Below are 25,863 nucleotides of genomic sequence, written 5' to 3' on the forward strand. Positions count from 1 at the left end.
AATTATTGGGTATATTAAATATTTTTAATTAAGTATTTCTGCTTATATTTGGCTAAAAAAATCAATATTTTATAATATTTTATAAGGTTCTCTTATTTAATCCTATGGAAGCAAACAAACTAAAATAATTAATAAATGATAAGTGTCACATTTATGTTGAAATTAATTTTATATCACAGTTACAATACATTGCATAATGAAAACTATTTAAATTAATTATTTGTAAGTATTGTTTGTTTATATTTTGCTATAAATTCAGCAAAAAGGGAATTTTATAATTCAGCAAACATGTCATTTATAAAACGTGGAATTTTATATCAGTGTAATATATTGCACAATAAATAATTATTTAATTATTTTTAAGCGTTTATATTTTGGTGAAAAATTAAACAAAAATATTTTATGCTTTTTATTGTCATTTAAAAAAATAAAACTTAAATAAGAAAAAGTGAAATGAATATTAATTAATGAGTGATAAGTCTCACATTCATGGTGGAATTAAATTTGTATCACAGTTACATTATATTGCACATACACACCACACACACAAACACACACACATATATCATACAAAATGCATGTTATTGTTTTAGTACTGACCTGAGTAAGATATTTCACATAAAATATGTTTACATGTAGTCCACAGGAGAAAATAGTAGTTGAATTTCTAAAAAATGGCCCCGTTCAAAAGTTTACATCCCCTTGATTCTTAATACTGTGTTGTTAGCTGAATGATCCACAGCTGTGATTCGTTTTGTTTAGTGATATTTGTTCATGAGTCCCATGTTTGTCCTGAACAGTTAAACTGTCTGCTGTTCTTCAGAAAAATCCTTCAGCTCCCACAAATTATTTGGTTTTCCAGCATTTTTGTGTATTTGAACCCTTTCCAACAATGACTGTATGATTTTGAGATCCATCTTTTCACACTGAGGACAACTGAGGGACTCATATGCAACTATTACAGAAGATTCAAACACTCACTGATGCTCCAGAAGGAAAAACCATGCATTAGGAGCCGGGGCGTGAAAACTTTTTGAATTTGAAGATCAAGGTCAATTTAACTCAATTTGTCTTCTTTGGAAAACATGTAATTATCTTCTGAAGCTTCTGAAGGGCAGTGCTAAAAATATGTGAAAAAATATGATATTTAGGCAAAACAAGAAAAATGTACTCATCTTCATTCTCTTAATGCATGGCTTTTTCCCTCTTAGGCCGTGTTCACACTTGGCGTCTTTTTTGACTAGAAAAAGTTGACAAGAGCGTTGTTTTAATGAAAAACGAAGCTGGCAGCGTCTGTTACAAATAGCAGCTGAGAGCGTCTTTTGTTGTCATAGCAACAGCTGTAACAGTAGCCTAGCGCTGTGTACTGCAGAAATGTCAAGAAAGAGTAAAAAGTTGGCTCTTGTGTTGGCTTTTGAAGTTAACGGGAAATAAAATGTCGATTCACAACGACGTTTGTGGGTGCACGACATCATACGGGGAAGGAACCAATATTATGATAGAGTTTTGTGCTCATATCATACAGCTCCTTGTGCTCCGAAACTAGTACGAGCAGTCTATCTACCGGCACCTTCTCCATTTTTCTTCTTGTTGTTATGGAAACGACAGATCTCGCTACTCGCTTGTCATTGGTCAGCTGTCAAAAAGGCGCTTGACGTAGGGCGTTTTTTTCAGAAAAGTTGAAATTTTTTCAACTCGAAAAAACGCTCTGAGCTGCAGAAAAAGACGCCGGCGGTGGCGTTTTAAAAAGCGCTCAGGACTTTTTTGAAAACACGGTTTACTCCATAGGATTATAATGTAAAACAGACGCCGGCAGCTTCGAAAAAGACGCCAAGTGTGAACACGGCCTTACTTGGTAAAATAATCAACATTTTGCAGATTCTGCAAGGTGTATGTAAACTTTTGACTTCAACTGTATATATATACAGTATATACAGTATATACGTTTCATTTAAAAATAAACAAATACATTATACAATAAAAAATTTAAATCTGCAAATGTTTAAATTATATATTTAAAAGAAAATCTAAAAGAAGTGTAAAATAAACTGATAATTCTGAATTCTGATTGGATGAGATACATTTGAAGTCATAATAAAATAGCTTTAAATTTATTAATAAAAAATAAATTAGCATAATTGTTGTCTTTAACAAATTGTCCTTAATTTTTGCATTACATTGCCCTTTTTCCACTGTTCACTCTTGTAAATAGTGCAGAGCAGCCACATATTATTAGGAAAGACCTTTATGGTTATTGTTGACCTTAATTCAGAATCCTCCCTTCAGCTCTGTCTGCAGCTGTGTTGTGGTTCTCGCAGCAGGTAACGATGTTGAAGCAGCAGCCGAGGCGTCGTTGCCTTTAGTCGCTGGAGTAAAGAGCCAAGTAAGGATTACACACAATAGATAGTGACCTTTTCAAAAACACAGAATGCCCAGAAAGCCTTGCTTCCCTGGATGCCCGCGCCTGTTGGCTAATGCCACACTTTGCCCCTGGCACAGATCGATGGGCGTTTATGGCTCGGGGGGTTTCATTGATTGGAACGCAGGAGCTGCAGTTTAATGGACGACTGCATGGCTTTTCTTCAGGTCTCGCTCTACTGGTACTGCAAAAACATTATTATTTGTTTATTTCTCACAACCAACAAACAACCAAAAATGATTAAAGCAAGATCAATAATGAAGAAAAATTGCATAAAACTTCAGATAAATCAATCTTAAAGTAGTTTTTTCTTGTTGTTTTTGCTATTTTAAGCATACATTAAAGTAAAATTAGTGAAAACTTCATATAAAATAAAATAAAAATAATTGCAATAAATGAATACAAAATAAACTTAATTCAAGATACCTGCGAAGAAACATTGTGTAAGATATTAAGATTTCAGAAATCTTCAAGATAAATATACTTGGGAAGATCATTTGTGCATGATGTAGAGTTATAATATAATATATAATAAGAGTTCAGGTGCTTTTTTGTTTAGCATACATTCATGTAAATTTGGTGAAAATTGCACTTAAAATAACAAATAATAATAATAATAATTTGCCAAGAGAAATAAACTTCAAGATACTTGTGAGTAAAAATATATATATTTTTTTCTCATAGTTTTTCCTGTTATTAGCATCAATTCTTGTAAATTTGATGAAGATTACTCTTAAAAATAAGACCAAAATAATTTGTAAACTTATTTCAAAATACATATACTTCTAAAGAAAAATCTCATAAGATATTAAGACTTCAGAGAATGAATTTAGTGACGATTACGCTTAAAATAAAAGAGAGAGAGAGAGAGTAAATTGCACTTAAAAATAATGTGGCCTAGAGAAATAAACTTAATTCATGATAAATATTCCTATTATATTACACAGTCTTTCTTCTGAAGTGTATTTATCTAGTCTTTTGTACTGAAAAGCAAGGCAAAAATGCAGATAAAGCAAGTGTTATTTGTAATGCAAAGAGCAGTGCACCAAAGAGTCGCTGTAATTATGTATTTAATCATCATATTCATGTTTGTTTGGATGTTGGCATTGAGCTTCGGGGTGGCAGTCATGCTCCATGACGGAGGCGACGTGTTTTGCAGCATTTGTGCGCCGCATGCGACGTCTGTCTTTCAAACACCCCGTCCCATTTCCTTTCACGGCAATTGCATTCAATCTCAGCCTTTATTTCTTTTAATTAACACCGCTGTCTCGTTGAATTTACGCCGAAGAGCACGGATACATTTAGATTGTTGTATTTCCTGAGGAGACCCGGGGGGCTTTCGAGGCGTTACAGATGATGAGGAAACAGCTGCTGGAGTGATTCGCTTGATTTCTCTCTCAATTCTGCAATCACACCTAAACGGGCAGAAATCATTATTCCTTCATCTTCATTCTCTCCAATCACACCCGAGAAAGAGAGCAGAGATAGTGGTTCACAGGTGGTTTGTTGGGTGTATTAGTCCTGCTGGCCTGCGCAGTGGACAGATTTCATTCACGTGTTGGCGTATTGCTTATTGAAACTGAAAGTTGAGATGTAATGATTTTTGAAATGACTTTGTTTCAGCTGTGAACACTGATTTGATTCTTGCTTATGCTAGTCAGAGTCAGCTGTTGTTATGGGGAGAGACATTAGATGATTTCTACAAAGCTGAAAGAAAAAAACTGTAAATTCATAAAAAAACAAAAAAACAACATACATTTGTAAATGCTAAAATTAATAAAAAAATTTATATATAATATCATCATGATCATCTCTATTTATTTATTTTAGCTTTTCTGAGTTTTAGTTTAATACTTTGAAGAAAAGACTAAATTGTGACTTTTTTATTAACTTTAATACATTTTAAATGTTAACATTAATACATTTTAATAATTATAAATATTTTATTTTATTTTCTACATTTATATTTTATAAATTACAAACCTATACTGAAATGTTGCTGATATAAAAAGGCAAATGGCGAATGATTTGAGTCTCTTTAGTGCAGAGACATTATGTTTCCACAAATGAAAAACCATTTCCTCTCATTTGGACACAATTGCCTCTCAATTTTCTTGTACCTTTGAGTCATTATGATAACTACCGCAATTTCAGAGTAAAAACCCCACAGATCTGTATCCAGTGCGTGAATCTGAAGGACAGCAGAGAAAATGAAGACTACAAACCATAGGAGAGATTAAATAAAAAAGATGCATCAATTATAAAAATGTTACAAAATGATTACATCCAGTTATCGGGCAGTGACAGCTACATCAGAGCACCCAGACTCAATTGAGAAAAGCTCAGCATGAATAAGGAGGAGAGAAGTCAGGGTCCAAATGGAGTGAAGCTTCCCCGATTGACCTTATTTCAACACTGTCTTGTATCGTAGGGTGGCAGTTGTATAAAAGAACATTTGAAATCACATCTGGAGTGTCCAAAATGTATAATAGTGGCACAGCTGTGAAAGCAGAAGAGGCTGCAGATGGAGCAGAATCTCCGGCTAGAGCGGCAGCTTTCTGCGAGGCCTCCACCTCCTGAATCACAGCGCTGATTGAACTCTTATACAATTCTGCAATTATAGAGCTTCTGTGTGGCTCTCTCACCACCTCTTGTGTAATACACTCTTAAAGCAATAAGCCCCTCGAGGCCCTGCATTGCAGTGATTTTACCATGTCTTTGGGGTTTTGTCTAGCACAACAACGGAGTACCTTAATCATGCTCAAATCAGCTTTGTCATGGCAACCATCTAAAACACCTTAGCATTGTGTGTTTTTTTTTTTTTTTTACAATAATAATAAAAATATATTGTAAAAATAGTATTTTTAACATAATAAAAAATATGATATTTAATTAATGTGAGCTATGAGATTTACATATATTGGCTGTTTTTATTCATGCAGGCCTAGGGTTGCAAAGGGGTGGAACATTTCCAGTAAATTTCCGGAAACTTTCCAAAAATCCTGGAAATTTTCAAAAATGTCTGGAAATGTTCCACCTTTTTGCAACCCTATGCAGGCCTATGTTTTTATGAGTACATTTACTGTTTTCCAAAACTCTACAATGTCTGTCTTGGCCATACGAGCACATACCTTGTGTTTTATTTGAGGCAAATGAAGTGGTTTTGATTGTGATATGCCTTTATGCCAGCCGCAGTTACATTTCTCATTACGCGGATCGTTTGGTGGGTGGTTTGTCGAGCAGTAAAATGCGTAATGAGCTGTTGTGTGCCGCTGCAGTGTAAATTTGTAAAGTTTTATGATTGATGTCTTTAAAAAGACTATCCTGCTCATATGTATGCACACCCACACTATCCCATCAGTCATAGGCCGTGAATAAAAAAAACTTTCTTTAAATTATCCATCTCTGGCGCTGAAGGATCCGCACGTACCAAAAGAGCGATTGAAGAGCGTTGTGATGGAGCGAGTTTGCTGGAAGAACCTGAGAATGCTGTCTGTCAGTCCTAACCAGATAAATGATAAATCTCTGATCTCTTTTCTCTTTTGCAAACCGAGTGTTTTCACAGCAGCGGATGGCATGTGGCTTTTAAATGGAGCGAGTGAGTGCGGCGCACACATCCGCTGTTCTTTTGAGAGCGCGTGCAGGCAATCAGGCAGTTTTTTTTTTTTGAAGTGTGCTTAGCAGCATGTTTGCGAGTGACCTGTGTGTTGATAATTCGGTATTAATCAAGTCAGACAGAGCCGACCGTTAAACGAGGGTCTTACTGTATCAAAGGGAGAAATATCAAACTCGGTCTGGTTAGGAAAGTCCTTGATCTGCACAGCAAAACAGTTTGATGGCTCTTCATTGCAACTAACAAACAACTACCTTGGTAGGGCCCAATGAAATCCATTTTATTTTTCCAGATTTTTTTCAGAATTATTTTTTTCCAGTTTTAATTTGCTCTTTAATTAACTCTGTTTTAATGGTCAAATTAAATTTTATTCAGCAAAAAAAAAAAAAAAAAAAAAAAAACTTATTGAAATCATGACTTTCAACATCAAACTTTTTAATTACACTCTAAAAAATGCTGGGTTAAATACAACCCAGTGCTGGGAGAAATATGGACAAACCCAGCAATTTTGACCCAGCGGTTGGGTTAAATGTTTAACCCATCTTTCAGGGTAGTAACCCAACAGCCCAGTTGCTGGGTTTGTCCATATTTTACCCAGCACTGGGTTGTATTTAACCCAGCATTTTTGAACTTATTAAAAGTTTAACAGAATTTAAATGTTTAAGGCCCTTTGAAATCCGTTTTATTTTTTTCTCAAATTCAGTTGTATTTTTTTTTTTTTTTTTATTAATTTAATCTTATTATTATTTTTTACCAAATTCCGTTTTCTGTTAATTTTCTGGATTCCATTTTAATGGTTTCATTACATATTAGTAATCAAAAGCATCTCTAAGGGGTTGCTGTGAAAACCTTTAAGTTTCTGTTCGTATATGATATGACAATAGTTTTACTCAAAATAAACAGAAAAATGCTCACAAAGTGACTCTCGGAGCAGTTCTAGAGATTGTTTATGTGTTGATGTCCTTCATATTGAGGCTAAAAACACCGTGAGCATCATGCACACTTCAGTATTTGTGTAGCGCCATTCATTCACACAGAGACACGCAGAACATGCAGGATTCATATTTAAATGGTATTTTTGCAGCCTAATATTCATAGACACTAGTCCATGTTACGTTTTCATTTAAGTGTAATGACCTTTTGATTCATTCATCCAAATTTGGCAAATTCCGTGACATTCCACATTCGCATCGCAGAAAACATAGGACCCTATCATATTTATTTATGAATGAGGTGTTTGTTTTTCAGGTTCTTTTGACTGAGATTTCATCACATTGCTATAAAATTGTGATGTGATTTGAGTGTGTTTCTATGCGGTTGCTAAGGTGTTCTGAGTGATTGTAAATATCATAACCACTGTATTCGTTTTACCTTCCATCACTAATTTTAAGCTAAAAATGAGCTGTTAGCTGACATCATTTTTATGAAGGTTTTTCAAAGGAAAGATTGAGAAGTCAGTATTGCGTTTTTGTTGTTTTATTTCAGTCCTGAATTTTTCCATTCGAGCCCCTGAATCAATTTGTCTCCAAGCCTCAAGAGCACAAAACCCACAGCGAGACTTAACGCTGTATTTCTGGAGCATTTGCATTCCACTGAAGTGCGCGTCTTTCTCTGGAGCACTGCCGCCGGTTCGAGTTGTATTCAGATGAGTGTGTGGAACGTGACGGCGCTGAGCGAGGGAACACACACCTCTCATGCCTTCAGCTGGAATCAAAGCAGCAGAGAGACGCTCAGCACTTTTGTCTCACATCAACCATTCAGACACACGCCGAGGTGAAACTACATGCTCATGCGTGATGCGAGGATGAGACTTGAGGCTTAGCGTGACATGAGATGCATGTTTTTATTTGTGTCCTTTATTTCCTGACTCTCTTACAAAACAGGTACTAACAGGTTTCATGGTACTTTGATACTGGCTACTGTGCTCTATCATATTCATAAACGGTAGTATTTACATGGTACTCCAAGGAATGTGTATTTTAAGGAATATCATAGTATTACCATGGTACGTTTTTGTTGGTGCTCAAATTATAATGAAATAAATATGCTAATAAAGCTCTTTTTATGGTTTACTGGGACTATAAATGTAAAGAAAAAAATAAAAAAAGTTTAGGTTTTACAGTCATATTTGGTTTTACATGTTATAATGTTTTTAAATGTAATATTTTATTTTATAATAATAATAATAGCAATAATGATAATGCTATTATTATTATTATTAATGTTGTTGTTGTAAAGTTTGTTTTTATAATGCTAATACATGTAATACAATAAATATATTATTTAATATTCTTAATTTGAAATGGCTTGTCATATTATAATTATGTCATTTATAACCGGAATAATACTCATCAGAATTGACACTACAACTAAAAATGTTCAATTTATAGGCTTTACTATGCTTATTTAAAAAGCTCAGGCCCGGTTTCTTATAAGCATTCTTTTTCAGTTCCATAAAGACATTTTTATTGCCTGTAAATAAAGTCACTTACCTGAGCCCACTGTTCATTTTCCTACTAATTCGTATATTTTCTCTCACTGTTTGAAGACTTTACTTTTTATGTGTCCTTCTCAAGGTGAGTCTCAACAGGACAGGCTGATTTTACCAGTGGTGTAAAACGAATTCACCCATAAAGAATTGTAATATATCATGTCATTTGTCAGCAGCGCTTTCTCTGCACTAGTGCGTCTTATCTGCGGCCCATCACAGCACACATCCATTCTGCCCCACATAAACCCCAATCTGTCTCTCAGCCTGGAGTCTATCGCTTTTTAGTGTAGCTTGAGTTATTCGTCCCATTTCAGCCCCTTGTGGGTTTTTCAGGGATTCTTCACGCCTCTCTCTTTGTGGTGCTGATAAATGTAGTTGGTTCATGTAAGGCCTTCCTCATCAAGCCAACAACAAAGCTTCAGTCGCCTTTGCGCTGAAAAATTGGAAAGGAATCCAAAGAAACGACACCCACTCACCACGAACAACCGTCTCTCATTCTTCACCCTTTTTTTGTCTTTACAGCTACACTCTCCGAGTGGTTGGCAACGGCATTAAAGCCCAGGCTGAAAACCCAGAAGTCAAAGTGAAGGAGGCCGACCCGATGATCAGTCAAGTCATTGATAAACTGAAGCACATCAATCAGGTGAGCCCGGCCAGGAAAAATACAGTCATATGAAACAATGCAACGAGCTCCTTGATGTCCCACGCAGTGCTGTTTCATGAGTTGCTCTGTTTTCATGCCAGCAGATCAGAGCAGATCTCATTAGCTCTGCTCATGCGCGTTGTGTGTTTAAACCGTGTTAGTATGGTTGTAGTAATGTGATAGAGACATTTTTTTGCTGTTGAGAATGACTCAAGGCTGTAAGTAAAATATTTTTAAATGGTGGTTTGTCATGGATATATCATCATAGAATTATATGTGTGTATATATACAGAGGTCTGGCATGAAACTCTAGTTGGCGCAGTCCGATAGGTCAAACTCAATCTGACCTAATGACATCATTATCACATGGCACAGCTGATTGGTTTTCTCCTGTATCGGTAGCCAATGAGCTCACTGCTCAATATTCAAATACCTGGCTTTTGTTTGCTGTAGCAGTTTGGCAGCGCACTTCAGAAACCCTCCATCTTCCCCAGCTCCACTTGTATAGATCTGCTACGAGGTGATTCATGTATGCTATAGGGGTTATTTCATGTGTGTTATATTTGCAGCAGCACTATTTCCTCTCAGCAGCATGTTGTGGATGTATTGGCAATAGCAAGTCTCGGTACTTGTTCTGCCACAGCAGTAGCAGCAGTGTATCAGATCTGTTCCGCGAAGACCAAATACATTCACATTAAAGTTTCTATATATTTCTTTCATTTTATTAAAAGTCTTAGTCATTTTGTTGTGTTTAAATCATTCAAATAATAAAATTTTTCGGTGTATATTTTTATTGCGTTTTAGTTTTAGCTTTAGTTTATTTATTTTTAGTTAGGGGTGGGCGATATGGCAAAAATATCATATCACAATTTTTTAAATTTTTTTTATATCACGATTCTTTGTTTTGTTGGTTTTACTATTTTGTAAGTTGTCTGAGCAGTACAGCCAAACTAATTTCTCTGTTACAAAGACAAAGCCTTTCAAGGTAACAAACTATGAAAAATAACAGTTGATATTTAGGCCAAAGTGGGTGAAGATAAAAATCTTTGTCATTGTTTTATCTTTGCTATTCAAAAATAAGAGCAAAGATACACATTACATATACACATAATATACAAATAAAACAAACGGTGCTTTGTTTTCAGGTACATTAGGTGTATTTAGCAGAGTATTCAATGAAATTGAATATAAAAAATACAACACTATATAGATTTATTCCTATTAAAGCAACTGTATTAAAGTTTTTCAGTAAGAGTAGTGAGTGATTTTTCTTGTTGTATTTTGTTGTTTTATTAAAGGAATAATTCATCCAAAATGTAAATTCTGTCATCTGTCTGTTAGGTCTGTCATAATGTTTATACCATCATTTACTCACTAGCAAGTTGTTTTAAACCTGAATGAGTAAGAAACATATCATGTTTGTCTGAAAAACATGATATGTTTTTCAGACAAACATATCATTTTTCTCTCAAGTTAAAGGAATAATTCACCCAAAAATGAATTTTTATGAAAATGTTCTCACCCTCAGGCCATCCAAGATATAGATGAGTTAGTTTGTTCATCAGATTTTGGAGAAATTTTGGAGAAATGTAGCATTGCATCACTTGCTCACCAATGGATCCTCTGCAGTGAATGGGTGCCATCAGAATTAGAGTCCAAACAGCTGATAAAAACATCACAATAATCCACAGCACTTCAGTCCATTAGTTAATGTCTTGTGAAGACAAAAGCTGCATGTTTGTAAGAAACAAATCCATCAAGATGTTTTTACTTCAAATTTGCTTCATGCTAAAATACCATAATCCATATTATTGCTTTCTTCAATGAAAAAGGCTGTCTCCTGTTGTCTCTCACATCAAAATCCACCCACATTTTTGTTTAGAGCTCTTTTGGACTATTTTGCCTTGTAAACAGTAATTGATTTCTGCATATTTCTCTCCTGATTCAGATGAGATGACTTTTTCACTGGAGGAAGTGTTACTATGAATGGAGCACTCATATTTATATATGAATGTCTTAATGATGAAGTTGTACAAACACAACGTTGTACTAACGCCTTTTACTTCACAAGATGTTAATTACTGGACTGGTGTGGATTATTTTGATGTTTTTATTCAATGTTTGGACTCTCAATCTGATGGCACCCATTCACTGCAGAGGCTCCATTGGTGGGCAAGTGATGCAATGCTAAATTTCTCTGATAAAGAAACAAACTCATCTACATCTTGGATGACCTGACAGTGAGTACATTTTCAACACATGTCTATCGTGGGGTGAACTATTCCTTTCAAAGTAAATTCGAAAGAATACCAAGTATTTCTTTGTAAACTCATTTTTGCAGTCAATCTCAAATACTTACATGTGCATTTGGCAGATGCTCTTATTCAAAGTGACCCACGTTGCATGCTGTACATTAGTTCAGTTCATGCATTCCTTGGGAATTGAACCCGTGACCGTAGCGTTGCTAGAGTCAGCAACACCAAGGTCATGAATTTGAATCCTGGAAAATGCATGTTCTGAGAAATTATACACCTTGAATTCAATGCAAATCGCTGGATACCAGCATCTGCCGAATGCATAAATGCAAATGTATTTGCATTTACTTTTGAATACTATGATGAATATCATTTGCGTTTTCCAGCGTGTGATTCTAAATCATTTCTTATAAGCTGTAAATGGAATACTCCACTTTTGTACAGACAAAAACTGTACTCAAGTAAAAGTAAAAGTACTTTTAGAAACCAGTACCAGCTTAAACCAGCACCAAAACATACCTTTTTCAACAACACTGGTAATGAATCAATATATTAGAATGATTTCTGAAGGATCATATGACTCTGAAAACTGGAGTAACAGCTGATAAAAATTCTGATTTGCATCACTGAATTAAATTATATTTTAAAGTATATTAATTATGTATTATATATGTATATAACCTCTGACACAGACTGAAAACTCCTCACATGACCGCTACAGAACATCTGAACATAACGAAACAAATGCACATTGACAGATCTTCTTCCGTCTGTTCTGCAAAATGTAAACAAATGTACATTTCTGTAAGTGTGAATATTGTGAAAATATCAATATTAATTGTGTAGGCAAAAAGGCATTCCTCCTGGAACAGGTCGCGCCACTGCGCAGCGCTAACGCGGGTTTGGCAGGTGTTCAGTTCATACTTTGTGAGTTATTTCATGTATAAATTGCTTAAACTGGTAATGTCATAGTGGTGTCATGTACTGTAATCGAATGTAGCCTATCTATACCTGTGGAACCGTAGACAGCGGTTTATTTGCTTTCAATTGACTGTTCTTAAACCTTCTGTTACAACTTTGAGTGTGAACCGCTGCAGACGACTCTGGCAGGGAACTGAACGAATAATTCAAACTGATTCACAAACCAATTCTCTGGTTTGCCAAATGGTTTGATCAAGCCCTTGAACAGAACTGACTCAAAAGAATGAATCATTCGCGAATGGGCATCGCTCATTGCCCAGAGAAAAGTAGACGGCGCGTTTGGAATAAATTGAAGCATTTTTAACTTGCATTGCATTTAGATAAAGTAATGAGAGGAGCGTTGCCCACATGCAGTAACGAGGTAAAAGTACTGTTTTTTTCTCTAAAAATGCACTTGAGTAAGAGTAAAAGTACACATTTTTAAATATACTCAAAAAGTATTAGTTACCCCAAAAATTGAAGTAAATGTTACTACCTACCTCTGTGTACGGATGAATAAACTCCACCGTCTGACCTTCACAGCCAAAAGTACTGACGTTCCCTGATCAAACTAACGTCTGTGTTGATTTGATATTTTTATCATCACTCTCAGTTTGGAGGCCGGTAAAAAGACTCACGCTTGAATGTTTTGCTTTAATTAATACAATTAAAGGCAAATTAGTTTATGCTTCTTTTTATATCCCTATGTTTTGCAAAATAATGCGTCACAGTGGAACACTTGGAGACCAGAAAATCAATGAATACATATTTAAAAATCAATTTTCAGCCTTAACACATTCTCGTTTATTCTATCCCTGTTCCACCCGCCGGCCAAATCAATGATGTTTTGCCATCCTGCACTGGCCTGATGCTGCTGTCCTGCCTGCTGGAATAGATTGTGTTTCTTCTCTTCCCGCTGGATGTGATTCAAGACAAAATACAGTTAGATCTTGATCTATCAGAAGAAGTCCGGCATGTTCTGATCTTGAGAAACATTTCGTACAAGGTGTCATCACCTTCTTTGCTTTTCATAAATTTTTTGGGAACAGAAGTTCATACTGTACATTTCAAAAACATGTATCTGACCTCTATAAGGTTCTGGAGGATTTTTATCAACCACCAGCCCAAAAGTGATTGCTTATAACTCTAAATGTAGGATTTGATTTGCATATAACATTTTCATTGATTTGGATTATACAGTTTTAACATAAACAATCTTCTAAACTGTGTGATTAATTTCTCTCAGCATACATGAATTAAACAGGTCAGATTTCTATAGTTGCACTAATAAGCCGAATGTGTTTTAAAGCGGTGTGTTTTTTTTGTTTTTTTAGTATATTAACCTTTAATAGTTCTGTATGAGGGGCCGCACAAGCCATAATTCTGCTCTAACACATAAAATGTGGATTATATGTGACTGTCATATATATATATATATATATGCACAAATGTTTTTCATTTGAAGTCGTTGCATTAAACTGGAATAAAGATAAAGTATTTTAACACTGAAAAATTGCACGCCTCTAAGGAGTTAGATCGAAAATTCATCAGTCTCTTGTAATATTTCTTCTCATAATCAAGGCCATCTCACCATATCTTGATGTTAGCGAGGTGCTGATGGAGGACAAGGAGAAAGAGAGAGTGAAAGAGACCTTTAGAGCAGGCCTTCAGACGTCTCCTCGCAGCAGGTTGTCTTCAGTCTTTCTGTATGGAGTCACAATCATTTTGTGGCCCGGGGGGCTGTCGCATCTTGATAACACGACAAAGTGTACTTCTTAATGATGATGATAACTGGAACACGGAGAGGACATTTGCTGGGAATCTCAGCGTGAAGCCACTGGTCCTCTGACAGATCCAGCGGGACTCGATGTCCAGAGCAATTTGGCCCTTGATGAGTGAGTCAGAGAAACCTCCTCCTGTTGTGGAAATGGACTGATCAGGGGCCGACGCAATGACTTTTTTAAACACGATGATATCCGATTACAGGTCAGCAGAACATTTTGATCGGTGTTAGGAATTAAATTGTGTTGAATTGGACACTTATAGACTCGTGCTAGAATTTGTGCCTTTGACTGAAAGAAAAACTCATTCAGGAGAGCAGCATGAGTCGTCTTCAGCAGATCAGATATTTACTGGTGTGGGAAGAGTAAGGTGGCCTACCACGGTTAAAATTAGGTGTTGCATTCTCATTTTCATTTAGTTTGACTTGATGTACTAAAATAACTAAAGCTACATTTCTGTGATGCAAACATTAAATACTAATGAAAGTATTGGGATGAAAGTTTTTAATCCGGATATAGACTCTGATGTTGCAGCAATCGCGATCAAAACGAGTAATTAACCTTCAGAACTAATGATACGCTTCAAAAAAAAAAAAAAAAACGATTATGTTACATTATGCCAGTAGGTGGCAAACAGCGACTGTTAAATGTATTTGATGCCTGAATCATTCAAGAGATTTGTTCAAAAACTCTGGAGTCTTCATATATTTTTTTTTTCAAATTAATTTTTGCATAGCCTAATTCATTCATTTAAATAGATACATATTTTTTAAATAGATTCATTTATAACATTTTAGACATTTATAACATTAAATACAACATTTAGACAGAAACTCAAGTAAACTACATTGCTTGGCTGTCTATGTCTTTATGTTTATTTTCAGAATCGTGGGAGAATCATGGCATACAAATACATAGACTAACATATCTGACATCTAACTAATACCATTAGTACTGTTTATAGCCTATTATGTTATATGTTATTACATATGTTTATGAACTATGTATGTATTATGTAGTTATGCCCCCCCTCCCCTGGACCCCCTTCTTTTGATTCGTTCCGCGATCCATGGGTACTACCATGGTATCATTGATACAATACCATTGTATTTTGGACATATCCCATAGTTTGTAGTACATATACTGTTCATCTCATAGTAAATAATTTCTGTACCATGGTAAATATCAAAAGTACCATGGTATTAGTATGCACTTACTAAGTACTATGGTACTGTTGTGGTATTTTATAAATACTATGGTATATGAATTTAATTACCATGGTAAATATTTAAGTAGTGTGGTATTACCATACCTTTACTGTACCATTGCTATTCTCTTATTAACTTTTTTTTTTTTTTGGTAGGGGGCAACACTTACTAAAACATACCATCCTACTTCCACGTGGTATTTTGAAAATACCATGGTAAAAACCATTTCAGTAGCATGGTATATTTTAAAGTACCATAGTATTACAATCACTTTAGCATTGTGTTATTTAAAGGGTTCCATGGTCAAAAACAGCATTGTGTTATTTGTGATATTCAAGAGTTTTTCAAAGAATTTTGTGGTATTACCATAGTACATTTCCAAAGGGCCATAAAATTACTATAGTATCGATAAAAATAAATAAATAAAGACGTTATATTACCTTTTTTAACTTCAAACTCCAGGGCAGACTTCAGGGAGAATCACAGAGAATCAATGAGTGAATGCAGTGGGATAATGGTGTCGATATTCTAGACTAACCATTACCCAGGATACTGAGCGGCCCAAAGCCGACACAAGCTTTCAATACAACTTGCCTGCGGCAGAAAGCCACCCTGCAGCTTCAGTTTGCCCAGAGCATCAGGCTAATGAGCTTCTCTCCTTCAGCTCGGCCCGCAGACACGAAAAGAAGCCCATGGTCTCTTTTTCAAGCCATGAAGCCTTCAAAAATGTTCTTGCAATGCAGGGCTTTAGCTCTGGTCCACGAGGGGTCAGGTCAGTTCAGCGCCAATGCTTTGCTTTCTTTGTCCAAAAATTACTTTCTTGTTTCAGATCCAGCCTCTTTCTTACAGGTGAAGTGTGCAATTGCTTTGTTAGGAAAAGACTACAGGGAAGAAAAAAAACAGTGTGTGTTTTATTTTTTTTTCTTCATACATTTACATTTATATTTAGTCATTTGGCAGACACTTTTATCCAAAGCAACTTAAAAAGTGACTTTCATAAGTCAGTTTTGAGATTTAGGGCTATTTTGCTTTTCATAATGTGACAAGTGGAACGGAAACGTGCAAAATATAGTTTTAAGTATTCCTTTTATTGCCCTTATCTATTTGCATCTGTGGATTTCAATTGCAATATATATCTTGTAGGCTGTATTTTTCTCCTCTTTAGTAGCACTTGCATACACAGTACCATTTTATATTTATACCATCTATATTCAGAACATTTTTACAGATGGGTTTGTTCATATATCATTTGTGTGGAAGCTTGTTTCTGCTATATGATATAATAATAATAATAATAATAAATGGTAATTGTTACCTTTTATTTCAAAATTCTGACTTTTCAAATTCTGCAATTCTGGGAAAAAGTCTGAATTGTCAGATGTAAATTCAGAATGGCAAGACATAAATTCCCAATTTGAGAATAAATATCCAAATTGTAAGATATAAATGTGCAATTGTGAGAAAAAAATAAATAAAAATCAGAATTGTATTTTTTCCAAGTTTATATATGTTCTATATTTGTGTTCTCCAAATGTATGCAAATTAGTGCATGTTCAATGAGTTATGTAGCATTTTTAAAAGTAACATTTCAGAAAACTTGTAATACAAAAACCCCCCAAAAACTTGTATTTCTCAATGTAATCAATCAATGTTTTCAATATAATATTCACTTGGATGCATTTGTATTTAACTTATTTAATATGACAAATTTGAAAAGTGAAACAGGATGTTCAACATAATAATGGTGGAATTGATTGGAAACCTGTTTGATATAACATTAATTGTTTTTTTTTCTATGCAGTTTTATTGTGCAGAAATGACACGCTTCACCTTAAAAATATTTTTGCACAGCAGTTTTGTTGTTACTTTTGAATTTTGCAGTGAATCACCATGCAAGTCATACCCCCTCTGTCTGTATTTCTTCTCGCCTGTCTGCTTCTCTGTCTTTGTGTCTCGCTTCCTTTCTGAGAGCGTCTCGCTTTCTCTCATGTTCTGCCTCTTATTCTCTCTCGCAAACCCTTTCGTTTTTGAAACGGGAAAACTTCATGCATGCATATAGGAGTTGCTCATTCCTTGGAGAGCTTGTATGCATTGAGTCTGATCTGCATCTTTCAACGCATCTTAATTTAGCATCTTGGAGCTCATCTTGCAGCTCAGACTTCCCAGTAGGCTGAGCAGAGGCTGAGGTCCTCTAGTTGACCTGCGCTGGCATTGCAGCCTGATCCTCACCATCTGTGATTTGTCACTGCAGCAGACTCGACAGCTCTATGTCTGTTAGATATGTGCATCAGAAACATGCATGCTAAAGCGTGTTTGCTGTCCTATGGCTGTAGCTCATACTGCGCCGTGAGGGACCAAACGATGATGTGTGAGATGTCAGCTGTGCTTCTGTGTGGATATGAGTGCATATATCTCACTCATGAGGAGCAGTAATTATTCAGCAGTTATCAGTTCCTGATCTCTGTTATAGTATGAAGTTGTATTAGATGGACCCAGAGCTGTAATTTTATGATATAACGAAATATAACATTAGCGGATTATAAACAATGGCATAGAAGTACTGTTGCATATGTTGATGCTGAACTGGTAAAGAGTATGAAGCTAGAAAGGTCAAGATTATGCATTTAGTTATGCATCACATTATTGCAGCATTATGTCAGTGGATGGCAACAAGTAAGTGAGTCATTGAATTGATTCAAAAGAATTTCTGGCATTAATGATTCAATGTAATTACGTACTAAAAACTGTAGATTTTGCCAAACTTGGATAAAACATATCTTTCTATGGCAGGAATAGTAAGAGTAGTATGTTAGTAGCAATATATATATTTTTAGTTTTTCTGTTCTTTTGGTTTTGAATGAATCAGATGAATGAATGAGTCAATGACTCATAAAGACGGTCATTTTTTGCCACCTCATAGAAATAATGACTGATCTCCACCACTAATGTACAGATATATAAGTATTATCATTTATATTATATGTATGAAAAATTTATTTATTGTTTGATAAAAATATAACAAATATTTATATAATTATTCTTAAAATATTATATTACTTATTGTTACTCATTAATACAAAAATCCTAATACAACAACCTGAAAAGTGTTTATATATATATATATCATACACAATGCTCTTTCTCTTGAAACACAAACAAGAGTAAATGTCAGAATAACCGTATATATTTCTAAAAGACGAAGTCTGTCAGGAAAAACATGAGCTCGTTGTTGTTATCCAGTCATTCTGTCATTATATTCCAACATTATTCCTGGTCAGAAGCTTTCAATACTTCTGTGCAAACACTGAAGATTGTAGACCTAAGAAGCAAACCATTTTCACACTCCTTGAAACCAAATGGAAAGTTTTCCCAGCTTCTCAGTGTAATTTCCCGCATAATAACGGACTAATTTATTATTTCGTGCATGCATCACGGGTTCTCTTCTGGACTGGAGACTGTCCAAAAAATTAGTTCAACAAAGTTAGAGCTGTCAGGAAACTCAGACAGTGGAGGCGCCGATAACTGCTCTCATTTATATGTAAATGGGAATGGTAACCAATCAATTTCTCTCATTTGAATGACTCAGACTATTGCCGCTGTGTGGAACCATCGATTTAACTCCAGCCCTGGTCAAAGACGCCTCCTGAGGACTAGTAGCTTCGCAAAGACATTCACCTCGGCTAAGTGGCATCAACACGAGGTCACATGATCCGTTTTGCAGTATACAGACCTAGTCTTGAAGTCTGACTTCACTTGTGGCTATGTTTCTGTTCATGCACAGTTAAATATTCAGTCAAATAAGTTCCAAAAGACTGATGTACTTAAGGCTGGAATGCACCACATTACTTATGCCCTGATTTACGGTCAGACAACATGACGCTAGTAACCGAAAATCAGAGCCAGTCTGCAGATTTGAGTTGACAGATATAATTGACTCTTGATTTATTTTTTTGCTTCAGACTATGAATCCATCCAGTCATTGGAGATTAAACATCTTTGTGTTTGAATGAATCTTTGAAGAGAATGAACACTTGTTGAATTCAGAATAGCATACTCGTTTTCTACTCTTACTCTTTCTAACATAATAATAATAATAATAATAGTGTAGTGTGCTACAGTGTTCTGAATTCAGCCACTGAATCAATTAATCAATCAATGATTCAGTGACTCCTAACTTATACAAGATGCTCATTTATCACCACCCGTTGACCTAAATATGTAACATGTGAATTAATCAGTGAACAAATATGTTTGAAAGTGAAGTTATGTTTTTATTAAAATAAATAAATAATACAATAAAATATCCAGCTTTGCCAAACAACAAATTATCAAAATATTTTACTATATTTTTACTGTATTACATTCAAATATCAAAATAATAAATTCTTACCAACTCCATACAACAGTATAGGTTTTTCTGATTATTGAATTTATTATTAGCGCACTGCATTTTTACATTTTTTTCATTTTTATGTTTTTTTTTATCTAAAGCAACTTACAAATGGGGAACATTCTGTATTCTGTATTGTATCCTTCTGTATATCTTCTGTGTTACAGCCAATAATTAGCACATCTCCTGTTTCCTTTCATCGAATGCATTTCAGATCATCATAACAGTCCATAAGCTGTTTCCCGCCAGTGTTTCTGCATTGCAATAACTCACCATCAACATCCCATCACCCACGGGTTGAATTATTTACCGTTCATTGACATGCAGCCTCGCCAGCCTGTTTGTTGGTGAATTATTGATAACGGCCCGTTCCCAGTTCAAAGCCCTGAACGGTAAAAACATGTCCACAGTCACTACACAAATCCAAACAAATCTTCATTTGTGCTACGTCTACGTCTCACACGCTTCAGTGCACACACAAAAAAGCAATTAAGATGTCAGAGCATGTCAGGCTGGAAGTGAGAGATTGCGCTTGATGCATCGAGCTGGTTAGCGGAGAAGCCCATAGGAGCACTTCCCAAGGCCGGGGTCAAAGGTCATGTGAGGGTACTTGTGGATGTTTGAGGGATCGCTGCGGGTCTAACGAGGTCAGCCTCCACTCAAATTGATTGAGAGTTAATTTCAGAGCTCAGATTCTTGATTTTGCCGCCTGTGAGAGTCCTTCAGCATCTTTGTTTGCCGTGTGTCAGTTTCCATGGAAACGCAGTGCCGCTGTCACGCACCGGAGACCCGATTAAAGACTGTTTTTGAAGGAAAGACTTCAGTGAGCATTACAGACGCTGCTGTTCATTTAACTGAGATGATGGTATATATCTATCTATTGTTCATTCTGTTGTTCTTTCCACCATTTTTGTTGTTGTTGTTTGTTTTGTTTATTATTTTATCATTCTATCATTCAGTCTATTGTTCTGTCGTATCTGTCATCTATATATAAACTTTCATGGCTTTTTACAAACCCCCCCCAACTTTGCAAACAATCTAACATTCGAATTAATATTGACAAACTTTGCAATTCCATTAATTTAAGTACCTCGGGTGTGCATTATTTTTCTAATAATTCAACGTACCAAAGTCAATTATTCCGCTTATACTATGGTTGCCACACCTCAAGACACTGTTCAGATTATATATTTCAAGGCATTCGTCCGGGTTTTCTACTTAAATCGCTATTGTGAATAGGATTATTTCTTCTGCATCTCATCCAACGCCTCCCTTGCTAATTCCAAAGCGTAATTTTAAACCGTAACGGAGGCTTGAGCCATTGATAGCAGACTAATGCAGTTAATAACTAAGTTATGAGAAAAGATATGGTCATGTAATGCGGTCAAGACCTGCCTGGAATTACGTTCGCTGTGCGTTTCCCTGAAAATTATCACACACCTTAGAACGTTCATCAGCCAATCAGATTCAAGCATTCAACGGCCCTGTAGTATAATTTCATTTAATTAACTGCATCCTTGGTTTTTTTTTTTTTTTTTTTACATACACAGTATGTATAAGTACGAGAGCTTAATTAATGCCGTTTGTCATGTTGTGTCAGGTATGACATGATCAGAAAACATTTTACCAAAACCCAAGTTTTTGTTAACGTGATCATTCTCTTAAAGATATATTACACAAACATACAGGTTATTGCATAAGTTCTGCCTTTATATTTGAATACTTACTACATATTGGATTACTATGCACTAAATATTTATAGGTAATAACTTTTGTTGGATTTTGACTACAAAACAACACCTAATTTTAAGAAATTTAGTCTGCAAAATCTGAAAAAAAGTCTGAAATCCTACTCAGACTGAAAAGCTCACATTCACACCTCAAAAAAACACAGTGCCTGTTTCTGATTCTGTGCTCACATTCAATTTCTTTGTGAGGTTGACCTTTTAATGTGACCCGTATCAGGAATGCACAAAACTAGCCAACTAATCGGTCGTACGGAAGCCCAGTATAATTAGACTGGTTTTGGGTTCGTCTGACCCCGATCGGGTGGTTTTCTCAGGGGGCGTTTGCATAAGATGTGTTCCTGTGTTCAAAACAGATATAAGGAGAGCAACGAAAGGCAGGGACTGTTTTTAACCTCTGCATAACGCCTGAGTTTATTTTGCGATAATGAGCCCCTCGCTGTGTATTATATCCTTTAGTTTGTGTTTGAGTTGTGTGTGACAGAGTATACGCCTCTGTTTTGAAAAGAGAAAAAAGAAAAATAAAGCAACAATAAAGATGAAGAAGAGACTACAAGCAATTTAGAAAGATATTCTGAAAAAAGGACCAAGCTGAAGAAAAAGAGAAGGACAGATGTGGTAGGTCACGGCTGTCACAGGTGAGTGGAGTGAGCGATCTTTCTCTGGCTGCTTACCCCTGTTCATTTATTCTGGATCAATTTTATTGAGTTTCATCAAGTGAGTGCCGGGCTGCCAGAGACGATGGCTTGGCACAGCCGGCTGGATGGCAGATGCTGGATTCTGATTGGCAGCTGGGCCATTCCAGCGACGTCCATGCTGACAGAACATTGGCTTCGGTTCGGGAGAGTGGCATCCAAAATCGTGCAACTGAAGCAGATATAACTAGGTCTTTACGGACCGCAACTGCCTTTCACAGCTCAAGTGAGGACGGACCACGGCACACACACATATATGATGAAACCCGAGCAACATGACTCTTGAAAACCATGGTATACTATTATGTTAAATATCATACTGAGATAATACTATGTTACTACATCCTTTGAAGTACCTTGGAGTAAAGTGTGAATGCTATTTCATAGACTGTACAGATATATTAATTACTAGATTTCTAGATATATATTACATGTGACCGAAAAGTTTGCCTTGTGTTTATTCAGTAAATTGCTCTAAATGTTATCATCTCGCTTGTGATTCTTTTTGATGTTTGAGAGTGTAGCGCAGCACTGATGAGGGGGCCGCTGAGGTAACGAAAGGGGGTGATGACGTAGTACAAAATAAAATTTTTATTAAAAATTAAAACATATGTGGCCCATTCACATATTTGTCTGACCGTGAACAAACTTGCCTGCGCTACTACTACAACTATTATAATACTGGGTTCATACATTTCGTTTGGTCGTGAGACAGGTCAGTGGAAGGTTTTTTTAGTTTTTTTTTAGTGCCGTGTTTTAGAATGATGTCTTATGCGCGGAGAATCTGCTATAAAAGACGAGAGCGCAGCATTCAAATTCAAAGACATCAGTAGCGCATTTACTTTGAAATACAATTAAGAAGTACGCAGTGGAATGAAAAATGCAATCTGATTGAATGACCCTACTAAAAGGTAGCCTACTTAGCAAATACAGATGGCAGAGTAGCCTATAATAAAACAAAATGGCATCAAATGAGAAAATCTTGCGGTGAGTCTCTGGCTGCTTCATGGTAATAAAACCAAAATATAAAAAAATAATAATATTATGAATGTTATAAATAATACTAATTATTGTTATGTATTACATTATTATGTAATTAATATAAATGAAATATATGAGAATTAAGATTTAATTAATACAATAATTGTTTTATATTATTCTATAAATGTAAATAGTCTATTATAATATGAATAATATTAAATATATTTCTAAAATAAACACAAAAGTAATCTAAATAAAATTGCATAATATTATATTACATTATTATATAAATCATATAAATGTCAAATATGATGTAAATACTAAATGTATAATATGGAATATTAATAGTAATTATATAAGAAACGTATTTATATTATTACATAAATGTTAAATATTAAATTATATACATTGTTTATTATTATATTAATATATTAATTATATATTACATTATTAAATAAATAATTTAAATTTCAAATATTATATTAAAGGGTTACTCCACCCCAAAATGAAACCTGAAGGTCATGGGTTCGAGTCTCAGGTCCGGCAGGGATTGTAGGTGGGGGGAGTGAATAACAACACTATCTCCACCCTCAATACCACGACTAAGATGAGACCCTTGAGCAAGACACTGAACCCCTAACTGCTCCCCGGGTGCCGCATCATTGGCTGCCCACTGCTCCGGGTGTATGTTCACTACTGTGTGTACACTTGGATGGGTTAAATGCAGAGCACAAATTCAGAGTATGGGTCACCATACTTGGCCACACACCACTTCCCTTTCGCTTTCCCTTTATTCAACAATTTGTCTCCTCTATGCCATTTTGGAGAATATCCGCTGGAAGCAAAATGCGTACGCTCTTCTGTGTCAGCCGCGCCACACGAATACATTTTCTACGTTTGCTTTGATTTGAATGAAAACAGCGTATCCGTGTGGTGCAGCTGACACAGAACAACTTATGCAGTTTGCGTCCAGCGGATATTCTCCAAAATGGTGCTACACTGATGCAGAGGAGACAAATTGTCGAATAAAGTCGTTATTTTTGTTATCTTTGCGTACAGAAAGTATTCTCGTAGCTTCGTAACATTATGGTTGAACCACTGATGGCAGATGGACTATTTTGACAAAGTCTTTCATACTTTTCTGGGCCTTGACAGTGTTAAGTGTTTGGCAGTCACAAGCCTCCCGGTTTTCATCCAAAATATCTTAAATTGCGTTCTGACGACAAACAAAGTTTTTACAGGTTTGGAACGACATGGGGGTAAGTGATTAATGACAATATTTTCATTTTGGGGTGAAGTATCCCTTTAATACTATATATAATATAGAATATTAATAGTAATTATATAGGAAAAAAATATTTATATTATTGTATAAAGGTTAATTATTGAATTATATAAATGTGGTTTATTATAATATACATATTGTTTTCTACATTTATTCACATTAATATTATTATATAAATATAACTTTTGTATGTGTGTGTGTCTACATACAAATATCCTGATGATTTGTGATTTGATGATATGCCCACCAACCTAAGTTATAATTAAGTATGAATTATATAAGTGCAATCATACAAGAGCCCACACGTAATTATGAAAACACTCATGAATGACCTGAGCGTCTGAATTCCTCGCTGTTCGCATTGGGATTCAGGCAGCTGTGTGAATGTTTATGTGCTTATTAGACTGCTGATGGTGATTTGTACACACCGCGGACACATTGACGGTCAGTATGACCTTACCTCTCAGGACTAGCGCTGATGATGACTCTATGAGCCCAGAAAGTGAAAGTCTGTGTGTTCGTGTCCCATGAGGTAAATAAGGGCCAGACAGCTGTCTTCAGTCAATCAGTGCTACATGACCTTGTTTTTAGGACACAGGGAAGACCATCTGGAGTCCCGTGTGCCTCTAAACAACAAGATCCTTTGGTACAATGAAGAGAATTAGCCTTAAAGAAATAGTTCATTGTTGTTTGCTCAACCTCAAGTCGGTATAACTTGCATTACGTTCTTTCCTCAGAGGAATACAAAAGAGGAAATAGTTTCAATAAAAGTAGCATACAAAAATTCTAAATACTCCATATTGTGCTAAATTCCAAATCAAACTCATATGATAAATTTATGTAAGGAACAGTCTGGAATGTCACATCCAGTCATCTGTTGACTGCTGTGACTGAATCGCTTGAGAACAGGCACAGTTTGATTTGTGAACGAATCATTCAGGTCTTTGAACTTTATTCAAAACAATGATTCATTTATGAATCAAACATCGCTAGATAAAGGTTTTTAGCGAATAACTGCTAAAATTATCGGTATGTTCCTCACAAAAAGCTATCATGTGACTTCAGAAGACTTGGATTATAGCGCAGGAATCATACAGACTCCATTAATGATGGCGTTTTCTTGTTATTTATGACTAATTTAACCAGGTATGAACTCACCCTCATGTCGGTATAACTTGTATTACTTTCTTTCCAAAAGAGGAAATCGCTCTCAAAGATAAAGGTTTTCTTCACATCCTTCACATCAGCAGCTGTTTCTGCTGTGACCAAATTATTGAATAGCTTGAACAGGAGCAAGTTTATTTGTGAACGGATGATTCAGATCTTTTGAACTCGATCAGTGATTCATTTTGGAAGAGCTGGTTCAAAACAATGATTCATTCTGGAATCAAACTTCG

General features: G+C 35.5%; 1 protein-coding gene across 1 annotated transcript in view; it reads left to right on the forward strand.

Moving 5' to 3' along the window:
* The window catches only part of LOC306873471 (glypican-5-like), a 169,954-nt gene that overhangs the window by 75,267 nt on the left and 68,824 nt on the right, over window positions 1-25,863 (forward strand). The window contains exon 6 of the mRNA XM_079422791.1: window positions 9,046-9,166. Within this exon, the coding sequence (XP_079278917.1) occupies window positions 9,046-9,166 (121 nt within the window). The remainder of the gene's footprint in view (window positions 1-9,045; window positions 9,167-25,863) is intronic.

This window comes from Barbus barbus (assembly GCF_936440315.1).
Source record: "Barbus barbus genome assembly, chromosome: 8".
Classification (NCBI taxonomy): domain Eukaryota; kingdom Metazoa; phylum Chordata; class Actinopteri; order Cypriniformes; family Cyprinidae; genus Barbus; species Barbus barbus.